The sequence below is a fragment of the Oryx dammah genome, unplaced genomic scaffold (genome assembly GCF_014754425.2).
Source record: "Oryx dammah isolate SB20612 unplaced genomic scaffold, SCBI_Odam_1.1 HiC_scaffold_2, whole genome shotgun sequence".
Lineage (NCBI taxonomy): Eukaryota > Metazoa > Chordata > Mammalia > Artiodactyla > Bovidae > Oryx > Oryx dammah.
In genome coordinates this window covers 158,853,539-158,875,588 of record NW_024070186.1, presented here as the reverse complement: position 1 = coordinate 158,875,588, position 22,050 = coordinate 158,853,539, and the positions used below count along the sequence as shown (strand labels likewise).

Here is a 22,050-nt window from a genome sequence, read left to right as displayed (position 1 = left end):
ACCGCACTCGACTCCATTTTACAGACCAGGAAACTGAGGTTGAGTCGCTTCCTGGGGTCGCCTGGCTGGTGGGCTGTGGCAGAGAGATGCTCTGGGTGTGCTCAGGGCCTCTCTCTGGAGCTGCACCTCAGGGCCTGGGGTTCGGGGGCAGTGAGGGTGTCCCCAAGGCGGGCGGGGTGTGTTTGAAGGGGACCAGGTGGGCTCTGACTCAGCCCCAGCCGCTCACCCGGCCCTGCCCACCAGCTTCGTCCTCCCAATTCCCTTGGCTGTCCCTGCTCTGGTCCGTCCCAGCGACCCCTGGGAGGAGCATGGGCAGACCTGGTTCCCATCGCAGCCCCTCTGCTTCCTGTGTGACCGTGCCCAGGTCACTCAGCCTCTCTGAGTTTCGGTTGCCTGCCCTGCATTTGGGCACGGTGAGTGGATGCGACTGATGTGGTTGTGGGCCTTGGAGGTGAGGGTGTGTGGTGTCCCCACGGCACTCGGTTGATGGTGGCCACATAATCCTAGCTGCTGCCAGAGTGGCCCCCAGGCCCTTCTGAATGAGCTCAGAGTCCACTACTGGTCCCCAAGTGCTGGCCGGGAGTTGGGCCCCAGGACCTGTCCTGCTGCAGAGCACACAGGCCTGAGGAGGGGCACCCTTGGCTGGCGCACGTGTGACTGTGCTGCTCAGACCAGACAGACACACAGGTGCACCTTGGGCTGGCAGGCTCCTATGCACTCTTCAGCACCCAGTCCTGGAGGCCCCATGTCCAGAGGCCTCCTGCCTCTGGTCTGGCCTCAGAGGTGCCTTTACTACAAAGCCAGGTGGCCGGTGGGATGCATCATGCCAGGCACGCTTCTCTAGTGGTTTCATCTCAGTTTTACATGTTTGTGTGTCCCACGCCTTCCCGTGTGGATGCGTAATGTGGTGAAGGTATGAGGCATCTTATGACAGCTGGCTAGTGGCAGTGCCGCCTGTGAGTGGGCATGTGTGGACCCTGGCTTCCGAGGGGGACCTCGACTGGGGTTTGGTTTCAAGTGAGGAAGCCATCTTGGACGAGACGCGCATTCTCCTTTCCGGAACATTCTGCTGTGCCAGCGCCACAGTGGGAACCCAGTCGGGCCCAGCCTGCCGAGCACTGGGGTGAAAACAGCCCGCTCCTGCCGCGCCGTCTGGGGAGGCAGCAGCCCTGGGCCCGGCTCTGGGCTGACCGGCGGGCTGGGTGCCGGCAGTCTCGCTGGAAAATGCGGCTCACGTACGTCCTTTATTCCCGGAACACCTCGTTCCTCGTGGCTTGGCAGCCGCCTGTGCCGAGGGGCCCAGCCATGCCCAGGCCGGGTTGGGGGGCTGCGTTTGGGGGCCTCCTCCCTGACTGAGGCGCCCACGGGCCCAGGCCAGGCAGAGCATGTTCCCAGTTCTGAACCCGCGGGCCCTGGAGCCCACCCTGGGGTCCTGCAGGGCCGCCCTGGAAAGGGCCGTGCCCTGTGGTGGAGGCCAGCCTTGCTCATGCCCTGGGCGAGGCTCGCAGACCCTGTGCCCACAGGCCGAGCCCTGGGGCTCCCTGGGCGACAGGACTGCCTGCTGCCTGGACCGACGTGCCTGCCCCCCGCCAAGCAGGGGCGACCTTGAGGACCGAAGCGTGGCCCTCAGTCCCCAGCTAGGGGGGCTCCTCTTCCTCGGCCCCTCGCCCCATCCTGGCCTGGTTAGTGCCCTGATGGAGGCCGCCTCTGGTGGGCTGCCCTGGGAAGGCCCCTCCTCGGGGCTCCCTTCCCTGCTGCGGCCTACGGGTCCAGGGGCTTCCCGGGCAGGGCAGCCCCGCCCCGGACGCCTGTGCCTCGTCCTGCTGACAGCTGAGCCGGGGACTGGCCACGCCCTACAGGGAGCCTCTCCACGCGCCCTGGAGACGAGGCCCCTCCTTGTCTGACGCCCGAGACGGGCGCCTCTCCCCTGTTAGAGGCCCAGACCCCCCTCTCACTGGTCCCTGGGCCTCGTCAGGAGCCAGATGGGGGTGGGTGGCTCTAGCCAGGCCTCCTGGGCCCCTCGCCTGCCTCTCACCCTCTCTGCGTGTTTTTCTTCAGATCAGCTCTCTCCCCAAAACTTGAATTCATTAATTTAAACATCATTTCCGGCCCTGGAAGCCAGCCTTGCTCACCATAAATAGAAGTGCATGAAGACAGAGCTAGGTTACCAGACTCAGACTGACCCACCCCGTCGTGCTGCCAAAGGGAGCCGTTACTGCCGTGTCCAGTGGGGGCACTGGGTCTGGACCGGCCTGCGGGGTCCCAGGGGCCTGGGGCCGGCCTGCAGCCTCTTGCCCCTTCCGCCCGGGCCTGGCCCCTGAGGGGCCATGGTGGGGGTCCCTGTTTCCCTGGAGCCCTGAGGCTGCCGTGGAGAGGACAGGGCAGCGGGGGCAGGGCCGTCCCATCCCGTCCCATCCCGTCCCGCCAGGGGGAGGCGGCCGCTGGCCCGCCACGCGGTTACGTAGCGTGCAGGCGGCCCCTCCGGAGCCCTGTTTCCAGCGTGGCGGCCAGCGCTGCAGGGTGGGGTGTGGGCTGGGGCCTGGCGCCCGCCTCCACTGCTGACCACACGCGTCTGGAATGTGCAGATGTTTCCTCAGGGGCTCTGGCTGGCCCCCAGACCCTGCCGGGCATCTGGACTGGGAAGTGGGCACCTGCCCCCCACCCCCTGCCAGGGCAGAGGGGGAAACTGAGGCTGCCGGGGGTGGTAGGGCCGGTACCTCCACATACCCAGCTCCAGGAGGCGACACCCTGGGAGCCACCCAGGCTCAAGAAGGACCCTGTCCTTGGGCTCTGCATCGGGCACCTCTTCCCTCAGTGTTGCCCCGTGGCCCGCCCCATCTCTCCTCTGGGCCCTGAGGCATCCCTTCCCCTCTTCGAGGCCTGGGGCTGGAGGCAGGGGCTGGGCCCCGTGGGGGGAGACTGAGCCGCCAGCGTCCACAGGGTGGGGGGTCAGTGCCTTACCCGGCCCCCCGGCTGGTGCGAGCAGGGATCCCCGCCCCAGCTGCTGCTACAGCAGGAGCGATCGGCCTGGGAGGGACACACTCCCCCAGGAAGGCTGGATGTCTGACTTGGGAGACGGGGAGTTGGGCCTGCCCCAGGGCGGGGGGCAGGGCAGACGGGACTCTCCAGTGACTACTAGGCGCTGGGGGGAGGAGGGGAAGGCTGGGGCCTAGGGGTCGAACAGGGGTCTTCCTCCCCAACACCCCTGCCTGTCCTCAGTCAGGAGAGGGAATAGCGTGGTGGTTAAGAAGCCTCCTTCCAGTGCAGGGGACACAGGTTCGATCCTCAGTCAGGGAGCTGAGATCCCACGCCACCACAAAGAGTCTGATGCAGCCAAATAAATACACAAGTAAATAAAGAGAGGGAACAGCAGGGGAGGGGTTGTATGTGAGGACACCCTCGTCTCAGTCCAGGGCTGTGGGCAGTTGGGGGCCAGCCTCGTGGCCTGGTCCCTGGTGCTCAGGGAGCTGACTTGGCTCATGCTGGTGTGGGTGTGTGGGCCACAGGTCCCCCTTTCCCCTCCTGTGCTGGGGTCCCCAGAAGTGGCTGGCCTGGGCCTGGGAGGTCCGGATGATCCAGAGGGTTGACACCATGTGGCCTAGCCCCTTTCAGATGTGAGCTCTCCTCCGTGTGGGGACGGCTGCCCAGCGTGGTGCTTGGCCAGCCGCCCTGCTGGGCTCCTGTGGGTGGCTCCCTGGGCTGGCCGTGTTCCTCATCCCAGACTTGGTAAGACGGGGAACCCGAGTGGGGGCAGGGCGCAGAGGAAACCCGAGGGGCTGGAGCAGGGTGGGGCCGGCCCTTGGCAGCCGTGGCGTTCTCCGAGAACGGTGACAACAAAAGCAGATGGAGATGTGGAGAGGTGGCCATTCAGGGCTGTGAGACCTCAGCGGAGTCTGCCTCCAGGGTCCCCCTGCCCGGCACCCCCAGCTCGCCCCGTTGCCCTTCCGCACGCCCCCAGGCAGCTCTGGCCGTGGTGGCGTGCCCGGCTTTGTGCTGGCCCTGCTTTCTGGCTACAGGGTCTTTTTCTGCACCTGGGCCCTGGGCAGGCCCAGGGGAGTCCCAGGTGAGGGACTCCCTGGGGCAGGGAGCGTGTGGCTGCGCCCCTCAGGTGGGGGTGGGGGAAGCCTCCTGGGGGCAGCTGGGCAGGACTGGGTGGAGGACTGAGCTGGACCGTGGGTCAGTGGGGCCAGGGCGGCGTCCCGGGGGTGGTGATGGCTGAGTGGCCGGGATGCCAGGGTCGCCCTGCCCCCTTCCTGCCCTGGTTTTCTGGCACCACGGTGATCGGGAGCCAACCACAGATGGCTCCCAGGAGCTGCCACTAATGATGGATTTTCCAGAAAACGGGATGTGGAAAAACACTGCAGGGCTTGTCCTCCTTTCCCTTCTGCTTGAGGCCCTGGTTGGGATGCCGGCCCTCATGCCCCTGGTGGGGGCCTCAGGCCTGCACGCCCTCTCGAGCCCCACTGTCCCCGAGGCCCACCTCTGGGTTCTCCGACAGCCGGGGCTGAGGCTTCTCCAGCCCCATCCCAGAGGCTCGGGCTCCACAGCTGTGCCCCCTTCAGCCCCTGCGTGGATCTAACTGAAGTTTCTCTTAGCCTGCTCTCCTCCACTCGGGGGCACTGAACTTGACTTCAGGTGGAGTCTGGCCGCGTCCGCTGTTCTCCCGGCCTGTCCCTTCCCACCCCGGGGACGGCCTGGGAGCCCCAGCAGCCTAGTGTGGGCTTGTGTGCGGTGGTGTGGGAGGCACCGTGTCTCCCTGTTTTTTTAAGTAGATGTGACTGTCCCCAGCTGTTTATAATGGACACTGCTTCCGTCAGCAGCGTCAGTGGTGCTGGGGAGCCTTCCCCAGGCCATCCAGTGAGAGCCTGGCGTGCTCCGGCAATCCTCTGGGTGTTAGGACTCCTCCCCGTAGTTTTGTGGGACAGATCAACAGGATAAACTCAGAATCTGCCTGTGGAATCTTCACCAGCCATTAAGAATCTAGGTTTCAGTGACCATGCAGTGGCATCCAGCTTGCTCCTCAGCAGCAGGCTGGAGGCTTGGCGTAAACTTCAGCAGCTTAAAGTGATGATGGGCAGGCCAGGGGCTCCTTCAGGCCCGCGCAGCTGCAGCCGGGCCGCATGTGCGTTGCAGCGTCTCGCCCCGCGTCTCTCCACCACCAGCTCCCGCCGCGTCTCCAGGCGGGCGTGTGGTCGTGCGCCATTCCTGGGTGGCCTGTGCTGCGCCATTGGAGCTTGTTGCCAGGACAGAACCTTTGCCAAGTCCAGCGTCCCCCTGGCCTGCGCGATCAGGTCACTGGCAGAGCCGCGGTGGGGCTGCTGGGCCTCCAGGTTGACGCCTCCACCCTGTCCGATCCCAACAGGAGCTCCAGCCCCAAGCCTGGGGACCCCCGTCCAGGTTCAGGGGTCCCACTGCCCGGAGGACCCAGCCCCGGGTTATGCAGCCCACTTGACGGTACCTGAGGCTCTCTGCTCACAGCCCCTCTTGACGCCCCCAATTCAGTGGAGACTTCGGTCCTGCCCACCTGCTGCTGCGGCCCCCTCCCTGGGGCCTGCGCCCCCCCCATCCCAGGCAGGCTGCAGCCAGCGTCGGTGGAGCACATCACGTCCACGTGCTGTCCGCTCAGCGCCCAGTCTCCTGATGGCTGCCCATGATGCCAAGGGCGAGACCTGGCTCCCAGGGGTTAGCAGAGTGCGTCCAGTCCGCCTTCCCTCACCCCCTTGGTGGGGCCTGAGAGGGACGGGAGCTCCCTTCTTTGGCCTGAGCTCCCTTTGTCAGTCACCTGCAGGCTCGCTGGTGACATGAAGGTCAGAAGCCCCCCAGGCCATGTTGGGAGCCAGGGTCATGTGGGTGGCCCGGCTGAGACCCGGCCCCCAGCCCTTGGTGCACAGCCAGTTTTTGGGCAGAAGTGGCCGCAAGGCCCTGTGTGGACAGCCAGGCTCCAGGAGGAGCAGCGGTCAGGACCGGGGTGGGGGTCACTTCCTGAGCCTCATTCCTGGAGGTCGTGAGCAGGGGTGAGGGGTGGCCCTAGGTGCCCCAGCACTGCCTGAGGCATGTGCCTGGGGTGCGGGCTGCCCTCGGCCTCGACTCCCAGGAGGGCCTTGTCTCCACGCCAGCCAGTTCTTACTAAGCTCTGTTGTGCGTGGGCGGGGTGAGGTGATGGAGCTGCACTCGGGACACCCCCCCAGCTGCTGAGGGAGCTGAGACAGCAGGGCTGGGGGGGCACTTGGAGTGGGGTTCTGGACTGGGCTGTGGCCGGGGGCACTGGGCTGGCGGGACCTGGAGACAGACAGGCCTGGCGGAGGCACTGGCGGGCCTGTGGCCTGTGGTCATCACCGGGAGGGCTGGGCTGGCGAGCGGCATTCTGGGACATCAGAGGGCCAGCGTGACACCTGGACGCACAGAGGCTCAGAGGGCGGGAGGCCCAGGCCGCACCAGTGTGGAGACTGGCGTCCTCATCCTAGGAGCTGGACCCGAGGGGCGACTGGCTTCCGTCTCCAGGCCGGGAGGGGAGGTGGCACCGGTGGTTGGAGAGTGTCCCCGGAAGGACTCACGAGGGGCTGGGGTCGCGCCGTCACTGTGTCACCACGTCGCCAGCGCTGCGGGTGGTGGCAGGTCAGGGGGCTGTTGTGCTGTTTTCTTGGTGTTTCTCTAGCTGTTACAGGAATGGCCGTTTTCTTGTCCATCTGTGACGTTTGTGTTTCTCGTCCTATTCTCATTTCTGGCCTTTTTAAAATTTTCTTTCCTGGAGTAGCTTGCTTTCTTTACGGTTTGTTAACAGCATATATGGAAAGAGTATTATGAGCCTTTATGGCATCACCGACTCAATGGACATGGGTGTGAGAAAGCTCCAGGAGATGGTGATGGACAGGGAGGCCTGGCGAGCCGCAGTCCACGGGGTCGCAGTCAGACACGACCGAGTGACTGAACGACAGTCCATGGTCTTCATTGCTAGGGCTTTTCCTGGCTGGTAGTTTGTTTTCTGATATATTGTGTGGATGTTGCGTGCTTTTATGCAGTTGTATCTTCTGGCTTTTGAGATTTTCCTTGTGCTTATAGTTTCTGCTTTGAGAACCTGATTCCTCTCCTGTGCTTGCGCTGGGGTTGGTTCTTTCACACGGTTCTGTTGACCTTGAGTGCCTGGGTTTATGGGAGTCCAGCTCTACGCAGTGCCCTGACCCTGGAGGGTTAACACAGGCTGTTACTGTTACTGTGCTGCGGGGTCCTCCACCAGGGTCCCTCCCCCTTGGTCTGGTCTGTGCCCCCACTGCGTCTCAGGACACTCCCCACCTCCCCAGCAGCATCTGGATGCCCGGCCCTGGAGATCCCTGGGCTGCCTTGTGTGTTCTGATCCCGTGTGGAGGGGTGAAGCCTGCCCCCCACAATGCACCCAACCCTGCTGGGCAGGAGGGGCAGGGGAGGGCGTGGACAGGGTGCTGAGGCCAGCTCCTCCTGCCTCGGGTTTCCCAGATGGGCAGCAGCACTGACCTGGGCAAACGGAGCTCCGGGTGGGTGGCCGTGGGCAGAGGGCGTCTGGGCCGCCCTGTGCTGACCTCTGTCTGTCACACTCTGCAGGGATGTCTCCCACAACCTGCTCCGGGCGCTGGACATCGGGCTACTGGTGAACCTCTCGGCGTTGACGGAGCTGTAAGTGTCCACCACAGGTGGCTGCGGGCTTCCGTGCTGCAGGCGGGTGGCAGCTTGTCCCCATGGTGGTTCAGGGGGCTCATGTCAAACCACGTTGAACCCCTCCTTTCTTACAGGGACATAAGCAACAACAAGATTTCTACGTTAGAAGAAGGAATATTTGATAATTTATTTAATTTAAGTGAAATGTAAGTGTCGATGGTTTTGGTGACTCTGGGTGGCTGGGCTAGGGGGCCCCGCACTGCCTGCTGAGCCTGCCCCGTCCCCTACAGAAATCTGGGCGGGAACCCGCTCGAGTGTGACTGCGGTCTGGCCTGGCTGCCGCGCTGGGCGGAGGGGCAGCGGGTCCACGTGGTGCGGCCCGAGGCGGCCACGTGCGCCGGGCCTGGCCCCCTGGCTGGCCAGCCGCTGCTTGGTGGAGCACTGCTGGACGGAGCCTGTGGTGAGTGTGCCAGGCGGCACGGCTGAGTGGCCAGGCGGGACCCCTGCAGGTCCTCTCGGGTGGGGAGAAGTTACTGCCTGGGGAGGGGTCAGAAGGGCCCTCCAGCCCGGGGAACGGTGTGCGCGGGCTTGGAGGTGATGCAATCTGGGATGGGGTGGGGTGAGGGGCGCACCCTTGCAACTGGCCTGCCCGCCCTTGCAGGTGAGGAGTATGTTGCCTGTGTCCCTGACGACAGCTCGGGTGCCGTGGCGCTGGTGGCCTTTTCAGCCGCCCCCGAGGGCCCGCTGGCCCCTGAGGCCTGTGGTGCCCTCTGCTTCGCAGCTGGCCAGGCCCTCGCGGCCCTCTCGGAGCAGGGCCGGTGCCTATGCGGGGCGGCCCGGCCCCACAACTCCTCTTCCGCCTGCCTGCCCTCCTGCTCTGGCCCCTCCCTGCCCCCTGCCCCCGCCTGCCGGGGGCCCAGCCTCCTCCAGCATGTCTTCCCTGCCTCCCCGGGGGCTGCCCTGCTGGGGCCCCAAGGACCCCTGGCCTCTGGCCAGCCCGCAGCCTTCCACGTCACCGCCTCGCTGCCAGTCAGCTCCACACACTGGGACTTCGGCGACGGCTCCCCAGAGGTGGATGTCGCGGGCCCCGACGCCACTCACCGCTATGTGCTGCCCGGCCGCTACCCCGTGACGGCTGTGCTGGCCCTAGGGGCGGGCTCTGCCCGGCTGGGGGCAGAGGTGTGGGTGGAGGCGGCCCCGGCTGACCTGGAGCTCGTCTGTGTGGCCTCGGTGCACAGCGATGAGACCCTGCAGCTCGGTGTCCGAAACCGCGGCGGCTCGGGCCTGGAGGCCACCTACAGCATCGTGGCCCTGGGCGAGGAGCCAGCCCAAGGTGGGGCCCGCCCCGGCCACGTCGGGTGGGTGGACCGCCCGGGCTGGGCACACGCCGACGCCTGTCTCTGCCCTCTGCCCCCAGTGGTGCACCCACTCTGCCCCTCGGACACGGAGATCTTCCCCGGCAACGGGCACTGCTACAGCCTGCGGGCAGAGAAGGCGTCCTGGGCGCAGGCGCAGGAGCAGTGCCGGGCCTGGGCCGGGGCCGCCCTGGCCATGGTGGACAGCCCTGCCGTGCAGCACTTCCTGGTCTCCCACGTCACCAGGTGCCTGCCTGGGCATGGGGTGTCTGCAGGGGCTGCGTCTGGCCGGCCGGTGGGCTCCGGGCAGCAGCCACTCCTGTCGGCTCTCCTGATGCAGCCGTGGCTGCAGGGGTGCCCGCTGTGGTAGTTGCCCGCCCCCGGCCCTGTGTCCTCCCTGTCTGCCCGAGCTGGGCCCCTCCTGCAGAGGGCAGGGCAGGTCCGGTGTGGTCAGTGCCTCCCGCACCCTAGGAGCCTCTTGGGCGTTCTGACCGTCCAGGCCTGTGGGGGACTCTGCTCCGCAGCGGTCACCAGGGGTGGCCCTCAGAGCCTGCCATGGCCAGGGGTGGGATGGGGTGGAGGCTGGCCCCCTGCTCCCCTGGGTCCCTGTGGGAAGGGGCTGATGGGCTGTAGGTCCTGCTGAACATCCTGTGTCCCGAGGGGAAATCGAGGCTCAGAGCAGTCACAGCCTCAGCACCTGGCTCTGACCCTACCACCCGCCCCCACACTCTGCCTCCAGGAGGGTCTCTGCCTGCAGAGCTGTGGGGCTGGCCCATTTGGGGGCCAGTGTGTGGGTGTCTCGGTACCTCCCCTGGAGGCCTGCTCCTCCCCTGGATGCACGTGGGTCCTGTGGCCGGGCCAGAGTGAGGCGGAGCCCCCTGTGGGTCTCAGCTGGACCCCGGCCCCGTGGGATGGGGCTGGGCGGGTGCTGGCCTGGGCCTGGCTTGTCAGGTCCGGTCTCTGAGCCTCAGTGTCCCTGTCTGGAAGTGGGGGTAGAGGCGGAGCCCCTGACGGGCTGCTGCAAGGCGAGCACCCATCCCCGGGGAGCCCCTGAGCGCCGGCCCTTCACTGTCTGCCGCAGGAGCCTGGACGTGTGGATCGGCTTCTCAGCTGTGGAGGGGGTGGCGGCGGGCCCTGTGCCCCAGGGCGGCGCCTTCAGCCTGGAGAGCTGCCAGAACTGGCTGCCTGGGGAGCCGCATCCCGCCACAGCCGAGCGCTGCGTGCGCCTAGGGCCCGCTGGGCAGTGCAACACGGACCTGTGCTCAGCGCCGCACAGCTACGTCTGTGAGCTGCGGCCTGGAGGTGCGCGGAGCCCGGGGTGGGTGAGTGGGAGCGCCTGCTGCCCTGGCCAGGAACTTGGGAGTCCTCCTCACCTGGCCAGCACAGCTGCTCCTAGCGCCGGTTCAGTGCTTGTCACGTGTCTGCTGGGCGTCCCCTGTCTGGACTGGGCCTGCAGCTGGTGTGGCTCAGTCCCAGGTCCCTCAACCCCTGGGCCCCCAACACTCTCCTCCCTCCTGGGCCCAGCATCTCATTGCACGCTTGCACCCCAGGCCCCGTGTGGGATGCAGAGAACTTCCTCGTGGGAGCACCCAGCGGGGACCTGCAGGGACCTTTGAGCCCCCTGGAACAGCAGGAGGCCCTTCTGGCTCCCCAGGAGCCCGTCGAGGTAGGCGGGCCCTTTAGGCTTCTTGCTTCTAAAAAGCAGGAAGACTGGGACTGCCCTGGGGGTCCAGTGGCTGGTACTGCACACTCCCAGCACATAGGACCAGGTTTGATCCCTGGCGGGGGAACTAGATCCCGCAGGCCGCACGGAGGATTGATCCCACATGCGCAGCGGAGACCCAGTGTGACCAAATAAGTTAGTTGGAAAAGCAAGACAGTCCCTCCACAAAACCCCCAAGAAGCCTTTTTCTGGGCCTTATTAACATCCTGTGGCCAGTGGGGAGAATTTAGAAAACCCACCGCAAGGCAGAGGAGAGGAGCACCCTGGCTGGCACCTGAGAGAGCCCCGAGTATCCCAAGCCTTCTCTCTCCATCTGGGAGTATATTTTACAAATGAAGGTGGGATTCCTATTGCTCAGAGATGGTTTTGACCTGATGTTTTTCTACTGAGCAGCGTGGTCTCCCGCTGTGTGAGACGAGGCCTCTGGGGGCTCCTCCCCTCTGACTGGCGGATGTTAGGGTGTCGGGGTGGGGTCAGGCTGAGGGTCAGGGCCTGCGGAGCTGAGCGGCCCCCTGCCCTGCCAGGTGATGGTGTTTCCTGGCCTGAGCCCGAGCCGCGAAGCCTTCCTCACCGCTGCCGAGTTTGGGACGCAGGAACTGGGCCGGCCCGCCCAACTGCGGCTGCAGGTGTACCGGGTGGGGCGTGGAGCAGGTGGGACCCCGTCCTGGCAGCGGGACTCGGGGCGTGAGTGGCCTCTCTGGTTTGTCATGTCTTGTCAGTTTGTTGCCCACTGGGCTGGTCTCCAGCCTCAGGGTGGACACAGTGGGGCCAGGAGACACCAGTTCATGCTGGGCATGCCAAGGACGGTGGCTCTGGAGGGGAGCTTGCTGGGGCCGGGGTCGGAGGGGGAGAGGAGAGGCGCTGGGGGCTGGGGACACTGGCCGGTGGGACCCCGTCTCCTAGCGAGGTGTCCCTGTGGTCTGTAAGCACGCTGGGGCCCCCGACACCCCTCCTTTCCTCGTAGGGTCCCCAGAAAACAGCAGTGAGCCCCAGGGTAGGTCCCTCGAAAACAAGACTGAGCTGGCCCCTGTGTGTGCACCAGAAGGGCCCCTGTGCCCCCGAGCCAACATCTGCCTGCCTCTGGACACCCCCTGCCACCCTGGGGCCTGCGCCAATGGATCCATGCCAGGGCCGGGCCTCCCTGGGGTCTCCTACACACTGTGGAAAGAGTTCCTCTTATCCGTGCCTGCGGGCCCCCCTGCCCAGTATTCGGTGCGTGCCTCTGGCTCCTGCTTCCTGCCTCCCTCCATCCCCGAGGCCCTGGCTTCCCGTCACACAGATCAAATGCAGACTCTTTGGCCAAGCCATCCAGTCCCCTGCCTCGGTAGTGCCCTCCTCCCCTGCCTCCACCCCAAGGCCTTTGCACTTGCTCTCTGGGCATGGCTAGCCAGCGTCCGGCAGAGGCCCCCCCGCCGGTCCAGGCAGCCCACCCTTGCTGCATCCTCTCTGCCCTGTGTCCCATCCGTCCCTGCCCTGAACACCTCGGAGGCCCCTGGGAAGCTGGGTGCCTCGAGTGACCAAGGAATGTGGAGACCCCCGTGGGGAGTGACTTGGTGCCCCCTCCCATGTTGAGGACGTGATCCGGCCCCGCCGCCCTCTCCCACAGGTGCCCTTCTACAGCCAGGATGTCACCCTGCTCCCCGGCGACCTCATCAGCTTGCAGCACGACGCGGGGCCGGGCGCCCTCCTGCACTGCCCCCCAGCACTCAGCTTCCCGGGCTCTGAGGCTCCGTACTTCTCTGCCAACACCTCAGCCTGGCTCGCCCGCCTGCCTGCCCAGCTGGAGGCGGCCCCGGCTGGCCCCCCCTGCGCCCTGCGGTTGCTGGCCACCACGGAGCGGCTCACCCCTCTGCTGGGCCTGGGCCCCAACCCGGGGCTGCGGCGGCCGGGGCGCTATGAGGTCAGGGCCACGGTGGGCAACGGTGTGTCCAGGCACAACCTGACCTGCAGCTTCGACGTCCTCTCCCCAGTGGCCGGGCTTCGGGCCATCTACCCGGCCCCCCAGGATGGCCGCCTCTACGTGCCCACCAGCGGCTCTGCCCTGGTGCTGCAGGTGGACTCAGGTGCCAACGCCACCGCCGAGGCCCGCTGGCCCGGGGGCAATGCCAGTGCGCCCTTCGAGGCTGCCTGCCCTGCCACTGTGGCCGCCCTGGCGCCTGGCTGCACCCAGGAGACCAACGGCAGCCTGTTTTCCGTACTGATGCTGTCCGGGCTCCGTGAGGGCGAGCACGAGGTGGAGGTGGTGGTGGAGAACGGTGCCGGCCGGGCCAACCTCAGCCTGCTGGTGACGGCGGAGGAGCCCATCCGTGGGCTCCGTGCCACGCCCAGCCCCGAGGCCCGCGTGCTGCAGGGTGTCCTAGTGGTGAGTGGGGTCCCGGCCCCCCTGAGATGCAGCTCCCCGTGGAGGGCCACCCGTCCCCAGCCTGGAGCGTGCCTGGCCTCTGGGACACTGGGCCCAGTGTTGGGTCCTGGGTAGGCTCCTGCGGGTGGCCCTGTGCGCAGACGGCTTGTCTATCCCCAGGTGATGGGAGAGTCACCTCTGGAACAGTTGTTCTGAAAACGCTTCTTTCTCCCACGCTTCCTGAGCCTGCTGTTGAGCTCTTCACCTGCCTCTGACCGCCCTCTTCCTGGGTGTGCTTTGAGATCCCCACTGGGGTCTCACCAGACGAAGTGAGCCCTTTCTAAGGCTGGGGCACTGCCACCCGGCCAATGTCAGGCCACTCCCGTCCTCTGGGTGCCAGTCTCGCACACAGGCCATTGCACAGTTGCGTCCCATCTTCCTTGCTTACACCTGTCAGGTGACGCAGGGGAGCGTCCAGAACCACGAGGCCGTGGAGACACGCTTGCCTCCTGATTAGGAGCCCGGGATGGGGGCGCAGGCCATGGTGGGTTGGCCTCTAGTCTTGGGCACTGGGCCTCTGAGGTACAGAGAGGTTGGTGTGTGGCCAGGCCTGGGCTCAGCCCTGCACAGTGTGACCTCCATGGCCCAAAGAGAAACCCACAGACAGCCTTGTCCAGGTGGGTGGACCTGGGCTGGGGGCAGCATCTGTCCCCCAGGGACCCTGGCCTGGGGCAGGTCATGGCCAGTTCACATGGTGCCCTTCTGCAGAGGTATAGTCCCGTGGTGGAGGCCGGCTCGGATGTGGTCTTCCGCTGGACCATCGATGACAAACAGTCCCTGACCTTCCACAACGTGGTCTTCAACGTCATCTACCAGAGCGCAGCCGTCTTCAAGCTCTCGGTGGGCAGGGGTCTTGGGCACGGGGGCGGGGCTCTCTGGCGCAGGGGTGGCCGGGGCGTGGGGCGGAGCTGTGCGTTGCTCCACTCTCCTCCCGAGGACCCCGTGGCCCCGGTGGGTGAGGGCGGGCCTTGGGGGGCTCTGTCCATAGCGCCTCGCGGCTGGCGGGCAGCCTGCTTACTGCTGCCTGTGTCCACAGCTGACAGCCTCCAACCATGTGAGCAGCGCCAGCGCACACTTCAACGTCACCGTGGAGCCAATGCACCGGATGCGGGGCCTGCACGTGTCGGCAGTGCCACCTGTTCTGGCCCCCAACACCACGCTGGCGCTGGCCGCCCACGTGCTGGTGGACTCGGCAGTGGAGGTGGCCTTCCTGTGAGTGCGGCGTCTCCCCCAGCCCCACCTCCTTCCCAGGTCGGGCTGGGGACGCGGGCCCTTCGGAGGGGGCTGCAGCAGGGCGGTGGTTCGTGGGGAGAGGGCTGCAGCCAGGCCAGCAGGCGCTGCAGGGACGCAGCGGGCCCTCCCCAGGCTGCTCACTGCCTGCTCCCTGCCCCGGCAGATGGACGTTTGGGGACGGGGAGCACGCGATCAGCCAGTTCAAGCCTCCGTACGAGGCCTTCGAGGCCCCAGACCCCACAGTGGCCCAGGTGCTGGTGGAGCACACCGCCTCGCACGTCTACACCGCCCCAGGTGAGGGCCGGCGGCTCGGGCGCTTTCCCCGGGGCAGCACCTCCCCGTGGGGCGCTCCTGGGTCCTGCCTCCAGGGCACAGCTGGGCTGATGGCCTGGGGCCCCCACGAGCATGGAGAAGGGAGGTGAGGGGGGACTGGGCCACAGAGACCCGTGATGCGAGTCTGCTGGCCAGAAACAGACCCCTTCCATCCCTCCCGCCCCATCCCAGAGCCTTTTCTTGGGGAGAAGGGGAGATCCTCGTAAGTCGCTTCTGAAGTCCCAGAAGCCTCACACGGAAGTGTAAACAGCCCTGTGATCCTGGCCCTGCACCCGCCCATCACCCAAGGGCATTTGCACCTGAGTTCCCCTTCACCTCCTTCTGCCTCACCCCATGTGGAGAGCACGTGGGCCTAGGGCTGCCTGTGTTCACACTTTGCCTGGGGCCCTGTTTGCCCCGCGGCCGCGCCCACAGCCTGGGGGCGGGGGTGGGTTGCGAGCAGGGTGGCAGTGCTGGCTCGGCCACACTCCAGCTCGGGGCCTGTCCACCAGGTGAGTACAGCCTGACCCTCCTTGTGTCCACCGCCTTCGAGAACCTGACGCAGCAGGTGCCTGTCAGTGTGCGTGCCGCCCTGCCCGCTGTGGCCGTGGCCATGGGCAGCCAGGTCCTGGTGGCTGGCCAGCCCGTCGCCTTCTTCCCGCGCCCGCTTCCATCACCGGGCGGTGTCCTCTACACGTGGGACTTTGGGGACGGCTCCCCAGCTGTCACCCAGCCCCAGCCAGAGGTCAACCACACGTTCGCCTCGAGGGGCATGTACCATGTCCACCTGGAGGTCAACAACACAGTAAGCCATGTGGTGGCAGGCATTAGCGTCCGCGTCTTCGAGGAGCTCCGCGGCCTGACGGTGAGTCTGAGCTCTGCCGTGGAGCAGGGTGTGCCTGCGGTGGTCAGCGCTGCCCTGGATTCCGGCGACAATGTCACGTGGACTTTCGACATGGGGGACGGCACGGTGCTCACGGGCCCCGAGGCCACGGTAGAGCATGTGTACCGGCGGGCGCAGAACTGCACGGTGACGGTGGGCGCCTCCAGCCCCGCCGGCCGCCTGGCCCGCAGCCTGCCGGTGCACGTCTTTGTTCTGGAGGTGCTGTGGATCGACCCGGTGGCCTGCATCGCCTCCCAGCTGCATGCCCGGCTCACGGCCCATGTCACTGGGGACCCTGCCCACTACGTCTTTGACTGGACCTTCGGGGACGGCTCACCCAACATCAGCATCCAGGGGAACCCAACTGTGATGCACAGCTTTACGCACAGTGGCACGTTCCCGCTGGCGCTGGTGCTGTCAAGCCGCGTGAACAGAGCACACTACTTTAGCAGCGTCTGCGTGGAGCCCGAGCTGGGCAACGTCACCCTGCAACCGGAGAGGCAGTTCGTGCGGCTCGGGGACGAGGCCCGCTTGGTGGCCCACGCCTGGCCCCCCTTCTCCTACCGCTACACCTGGGACTTCGGCACCGAGGATGCCGCCGCCCGCGTCGGGGGCCCCGAGGCCACGTTCACCTACCGGCTCGCTGGCTCCTACCTCGTGACAGTCACCGCGGCCAACAACATCTCGGCCGCCAATGACTCGGCGCTGGTGGAGGTGCTGGAGCCCGTGGAGGTCACAGGCATCAGGGTCAACAGTTCCCACGCTCTGGAGCTGCAGCAGCCCTACCTGTTCTCCGCTGTGGGCCGCGGGCGCCCCGCCAGCTACCTGTGGGAGCTGGGGGACGGCGGGCAGCTGCAGGGCCCCACAGTCACTCACGCCTACAGCAGCACAGGCTGCTTCCAAGTCAGGGTGGCCGGCTGGAATGAGGTGAGCCGGGGCGAGGCCCGGCTGAACGTGACAGTGCAGCGGCGCGTGCGGGGGCTCAGTGTGAACGCCAGCCGCACAGTGGTGCCCCTCAATGGCAGCGTGAGCTTCAGCACCGCGCTGGAGGCTGGCAGTGACGTGCGCTACTCCTGGGTCCTCTGCGACCGCTGCACGCCCATCCCTGGGGGCCCCACCATCTCTTACACCTTCCGCTCTGTGGGCACCTTCAACATCATCGTCACGGCCGAGAACGAGGTGGGCGCCGCCCAAGACAGCATCTTTGTCTATGTCCTCCAGCACATCGAGGGGCTACAGGTGGTGGGCGGTGGCTGCTGCTTCCCTACCAACCGCACACTGCAACTGCAGGCTGTGGTGCGGGACGGCACCAACATCTCCTACAGCTGGGCCGCTCAGCGCGATGGTGGCCCCTCCCTGGCCGGCAGCGGCAAAGCCTTCTCGCTCACAGTGCTTGAGGCTGGCACCTACCATGTCCAGCTGCGGGCCACCAACATGCTGGGCAGTGCCTCAGCCAACTGCACGGTGGACTTCGTGGAGCCGGTGGGGTGGCTGGCCATCACCGCCTCCCCGAACCCAGCTGCTGTCAACACAAGCGTCACCCTCTGGGCCGAGCTGGCTGGGGGCAGCAGTGTCACTTACAGCTGGTCCCTGGAGGAGGGGCTACGCTGGGAGACCCAGGCGCCATCCACCACCCTCAGCTTCCCCAGCCCTGGCCTGTGCCTGGTCACAGTCGTGGCCGAGAACCAGCTGGGCTCGGCCAATGCCAGCGTGGAGGTGGTCGTGCAGGTGCCTGTCAGTGGCCTCAGCATCCACGCCAGGGAATTGGACGGCGGCTTCGTGGTGGCCGGTTCCACGGTGCCCTTCTGGGGGCAGCTGGACGCAGGCACCGACGTGAGCTGGCGCTGGGCTGTGCCAGGTGGCAGCAGGCAGGGCCAGCATGTCACCGTGGTCCTCCCTGACGCTGGCCCGGTCTCGGTCCAGCTCAATGCCTCCAACGCGGTCAGCTGGGTCGTGGCCACGCACAACCTCACCGTGCAGGAGCCCATTGTGGGCCTGGTGCTGTGGGCCAGCAGGAAGGTGGTGGAGCCCGGGCAGCTGGTGCACTTTCAGATCTTGCTGGCCGCTGGATCGACCGTCCGCTTCCTCCTGCAGGTCAGCGGGGGCGGCCTCGAGGTGCTACCTATGCCCCACTTCTCCCGCAGCTTCCCCCGGGTCGGGGACTACACGGTGAGCGTGCACGCTGAGAACCGCGTAAGCCGGGCACAGGCCCAGGTGCGCGTCTCGGTGCTGGAGGCCGTGGGTGGGCTGCAGGTGCCCGACTGCTGCGGGCCGGCCATCGCCACGGGTGCAGAGCGGAACTTCAGCGCCCGCGTACAGCGGGGCTCCCGCGTCGCCTATGCCTGGTACTTCTCGCTGCAGAAGGTGCAGGGAGACTCACTGGTCATCCTGTCGGGCCGTGATGTCACCTACACTCCCGTGGCCGCGGGGCTGCTGGAGATCCACGTGCGCGCCTTCAACGAGCTGGGCGGCGTGAACTGCACGCTGCTGGTGGAGGTGCAAGACGCCATCCAGCATGTGGCGCTGCGCGGCCCCCGCTGCTTCGCCAACCGCTCTGCCCACTTTGAGGCGGCCACCAGCCCCAGTGCCCGGCGCGTGTCCTACCGCTGGGACTTCGGGGACGGGGCCCCGGCAGAGGACACGGAGGTGCCCTGGGCGGCACACTCCTACCTGCAGCCCGGGGACTACCCCGTGCAGGTGAATGCCTCCAACCTGGTGAGCTTCTTCGTGGCGCAGGCCACGGTCACTGTCCACGTGCTGGCCTGCAGGGAGCCGGCGGTGGACGTGGCCCTGCCCCCACAGGTGCTCATGCGGCGTTCCCAGCGCAACTACCTGGAGGCCCACGTGGACCTGCGGGACTGCGTCACCTACCAGACCGAGTATCGCTGGGAGGTGTACCGCGCCGCCAGCTGCCAGCGGCCTGGGCGTGCGGCCCGGGTGGCCCTGCCCGGTGTGGATGTGAGCCGGCCCCAGCTGGTGGTGCCGCGGCTCGCACTGCCTGTGGGCCACTACTGCTTTGTGTTCGTGGTGTCGTTTGGGGACACCCCGCTGGCCCGGAGCATCCAGGCCAACGTGACAGTGGCCCCCGAGCGTCTAGTGCCCATCGTGGAGGGCGGCTCCTCCCGCGTGTGGTCAGACTCTCAGGACCTGGTGCTGGACGGGAGCAAGTCCTACGACCCCAACCTGGAGGATGGCGACCAGACGCCCCTCAGCTTCCACTGGGCCTGTGTGGCCGCGACGCAGGTCAGCCACGGGGGCACGCACCCTCCCCGCCCTGCTCGGGTCTGCGTGACAAGCCCGGCAGGCCTGGGCTCTGGGTGCCAGGGGGGTGTTGGACCGCGGTAGGGGGTAGGGGGTCTTGCCGCCTCAGGCCAGAGCGGCTCTGGGGTCTCACCCCCCACCCTGCCCCGTTACGGGCTGCAGAGTGAGACCGGTGGGTGTGCGCTGAACTTCGGGCCCCGCGGGAGCAGCGTGGTCACCATCCCTCGGGAGCGCCTGCGTGCCGGTGTGGAGTACACCTTCAACCTGACCGTGTGGAAGGCTGGCCGCAAGGAGGAGGTCACCAGCCAGACGGTGGGTGCTGCCGCGGCCCAGCCTTGAAGAGCCCTTGGCCCTGGGATGGGCGCGGCCGGTGAGGCAGAGCCCACGCAGTGCCCAGCTCCTGTTCCTAAGGGCTTTTTTTACGTTTTGGGGGTTTTTGGAAGCCATCGGTCTTGAGTTATCACTCCTTTCGATGCCGTTTCTGTTTAATGAGATGGCCGTCGGCTTGGCTTCCCTCCAGAAAGGCTACAGCAGCGTAGGAAGCCTCGGGGCACGGTCCTAGGCCATCTCCTCCCGGCACGTGGGGGCCCCTCCCGGAACGGGGAGGCCTGGCCTCACGTGCATGGAGCACCCTCCCTGAGCGCAGCACCCCACCAGCTGTGACGGCAGTCAGTGCACCAGGCCCTGCTGGTGCCCGGGATGGGGTGCATCCCCCATGCCAGGGGGGTGCCAGGCCTCTGCCTGGAGGGGGTTCTGCCTAGAGGGTCCATCTGGGGTTGTGTGCCAGGGACCCCCCAGAGTGCACAGCAGCAGGGGGCTCGGACGGAGCCACACCTGGCTCGCTGTTGTCCCCGCACAGATGAGTGCGCTCGCTCACGCCTTCTTGTCTCTGCTTCTCCATCCGCTTGTGTCTGCGCGCCTGTCGGGGCCCCTGGGGGCTGCAGAAAACAAGCCCTCATGGTCTGTGCTCCTTGAATCCCCTCCCCCAGCCTGGGAGTCACAAAACCACCCAGAGTCCTGGGTGAGAGCTGGGCCTGAGAGGAAGGAGCCTTGGCAGGTGGAGCCGGCAGGGGCGGAGGCACAGGAGGGCTGGGGCGCGACAGGGTCTGCTGCTGCCCTCCGCCCGGGGCAGATGGGAGGGTCTGGGGTCGCAAGCAGAGCCCACGCGGGTGGCAGTGCCCCTCACCCCACGGGCTTCCAGGTGCTGGTCCGCAGCGGCCGGGTGCCCATTGTGTCCCTGGAATGCGTGTCCTGCAAGGCACAGGCGGTGTACGCAGTCAGCCGCAGCTCCTACGTGTACCTGGAGGGCCGCTGTGACAACTGCGATGGGGGCCCAGAGCGCGGGGTGAGTGGGAACGGGCTGAGGGCGCTGGGTGGTCCTGGGGAGACCCTCCCCCGAGCACCGTGGTCTCTGTTCCCCCTCAGCTGTGGGCCGCGCGCAGCTTCAGCAATGAGACGCTGGTGCTGGACGCAACAACCACATCCACGGGTGGTGCGGGCATGCGGCTGGTGGTGCGGCGGGGCGTGCTGCGCGACGGCGAGGGCTACACCTTCACGCTGACCGTGCTGGGCCGCTCGGGCCAGGAGCAGGGCTGCGCCTCCATCCGCCTGGCGCCCAACCGCCCGCCGCGGGGCGGCTCCTGCCGCCTCTTCCCATTGGAGGACGTGCGCGCACTCACCACCAAGCTGCACTTCGAGTGCACGGGTGAGTACAGCTGCCGCGGGGCGGGCGGGCTGGGTGGGGACCCCGCTGACACCCTGGGCCCACAGGCTGGCAGGACGCGGAGGACGCAGGTGCGCCGCTGGTGTACGCCCTGCAGCTGCGGCGCTGCCGCCAGGGCCACTGCGAGGAGTTCTGTGTCTACAAGGGCAGCCTTGCCTCCTACGGGGCCGTGCTGCCGCCCGGCTTCGCGCCCCACTTCATGGTGGGCCTGGCTGTGCTGGTGCAGGACCAGCTGGGGGCCGCCGTGGTCGCCCTCAACAGGTGAGCCCATGCCCACAGAGCCAGCCAGCCGGCCAAGGGGCAGGAGAGGGCCCAGCCCCATTCACGCCCCGCCTCTGCCTCTAGGTCTCTGACCATCACCCTGCCAGACCCCCCCGGGGACCCTGCCGACGGCCCCCCAGACCTCACGGACTGGCTGCATAGCCTGGCGGGGAACACGCTGCCGGGGCTGCTGCGGCAGGCCGACCCCCAGCATGTCATGGAGTACTCACTGGCGCTCATCGCTGTGCTCAATGAGGTGGGCACGATCCCCACAGGTCCCGGGAAGCCCCCTTTGCTGGTGTCCAGCCAGCGCTGCCTGCTGACAGCCCTGTGCCCACAGTACGAGCAGGCCCTGCCTGTACTGGCGGAGCCGGACCCCAGGCAGGAGCTGCGCGCCCAGATACGCAAGAACATCACGGAGACATTGGTGTCCCTGCGGGTCAATACAGTGGACGACATCCAGCAGGTGGCGGCCGCGCTGGCCCAATGCACGGTAGGGTGGACCCAGCCCCATGGCAGCCCGGCCTCCCCACACTCTGAGAGCTCCCTCCCCAGCCAAGCCTGCATGGCTGCATGCCCCCCAGGGCGGCCCCCCGGGGCTCTGAGCACAAGGAGCACTGGGGTGGGGTGCGGAGTGGAGATGCTGTTCTGTGCCCCCCGGGGCCTGTGGTTCCCCTCTCCGTTGCCCAGGAGTCGGCGGCCAGGCTGGGCTGGGCTCCATTCTGATGGGGCCGTGGTGCCAGGGGAGGCCAGTGGCTGCTGCTGAGGCCTCAGGAGGGCAGTGCAGGGTCTCTGCGTTGGCCGTGGTCACCATCTGCTCTGTAGCTGGCTCAGCCGTGTGAGGGGCCGGGATGGCTAGTGGGGCCACGTTACCTTGAACTTGGCCTACATGTGGGGAAGAGTCACTGAGGGGCTCCCGGGAGAGAGACTGGGGGCGGAGGTGTGTTCAGTGTGGATTCTGCAGAATGCAGCGGGAAGGGTGCTTCGAATCGGCTGGAGGAGCGGGGAGGCCCCTGCAGTGGCTGCGCTAGGGGCAGGGTGAGTGGGGTGAGCCCCACCTGGCCTGGCCAGCCGGCTGGACTTGGTGCGGGCACCCTGCAGGTGTCCAGCCGGGAGCTCGTGTGCCGCTCGTGCCTGAAGAAGACGCTGCACAGGCTGGAAGACATGATGCGCATCCTGCAGGCGGAGACCGCCACGGGATCGGGGACGCCCACCACCATCGCAGACAGCATCCTCAACATCACAGGTGCACCGCCCCTGCCGACCTCT

The 22,050-nt window shown here is 66.9% G+C and overlaps 1 protein-coding gene across 1 annotated transcript in view; it reads left to right on the top strand.

Moving 5' to 3' along the window:
- Positions 1-22,050, top strand: part of PKD1 (polycystin 1, transient receptor potential channel interacting) — a 37,772-nt gene that overhangs the window by 5,486 nt on the left and 10,236 nt on the right. Inside the window, exons 2-22 of the mRNA XM_040254109.1 lie at positions 7,576-7,647; positions 7,764-7,835; positions 7,920-8,089; positions 8,291-8,962; positions 9,047-9,230; positions 10,066-10,286; positions 10,535-10,650; positions 11,232-11,358; positions 11,672-11,919; positions 12,314-13,069; positions 13,817-13,948; positions 14,145-14,320; positions 14,505-14,635; positions 15,166-18,779; positions 18,960-19,109; positions 19,999-20,142; positions 20,223-20,502; positions 20,568-20,781; positions 20,866-21,037; positions 21,122-21,274; positions 21,883-22,027. Coding sequence (XP_040110043.1) covers positions 7,576-7,647; positions 7,764-7,835; positions 7,920-8,089; positions 8,291-8,962; positions 9,047-9,230; positions 10,066-10,286; positions 10,535-10,650; positions 11,232-11,358; positions 11,672-11,919; positions 12,314-13,069; positions 13,817-13,948; positions 14,145-14,320; positions 14,505-14,635; positions 15,166-18,779; positions 18,960-19,109; positions 19,999-20,142; positions 20,223-20,502; positions 20,568-20,781; positions 20,866-21,037; positions 21,122-21,274; positions 21,883-22,027 — 7,949 coding nt within the window. The remainder of the gene's footprint in view (positions 1-7,575; positions 7,648-7,763; positions 7,836-7,919; positions 8,090-8,290; positions 8,963-9,046; positions 9,231-10,065; positions 10,287-10,534; positions 10,651-11,231; positions 11,359-11,671; positions 11,920-12,313; positions 13,070-13,816; positions 13,949-14,144; positions 14,321-14,504; positions 14,636-15,165; positions 18,780-18,959; positions 19,110-19,998; positions 20,143-20,222; positions 20,503-20,567; positions 20,782-20,865; positions 21,038-21,121; positions 21,275-21,882; positions 22,028-22,050) is intronic.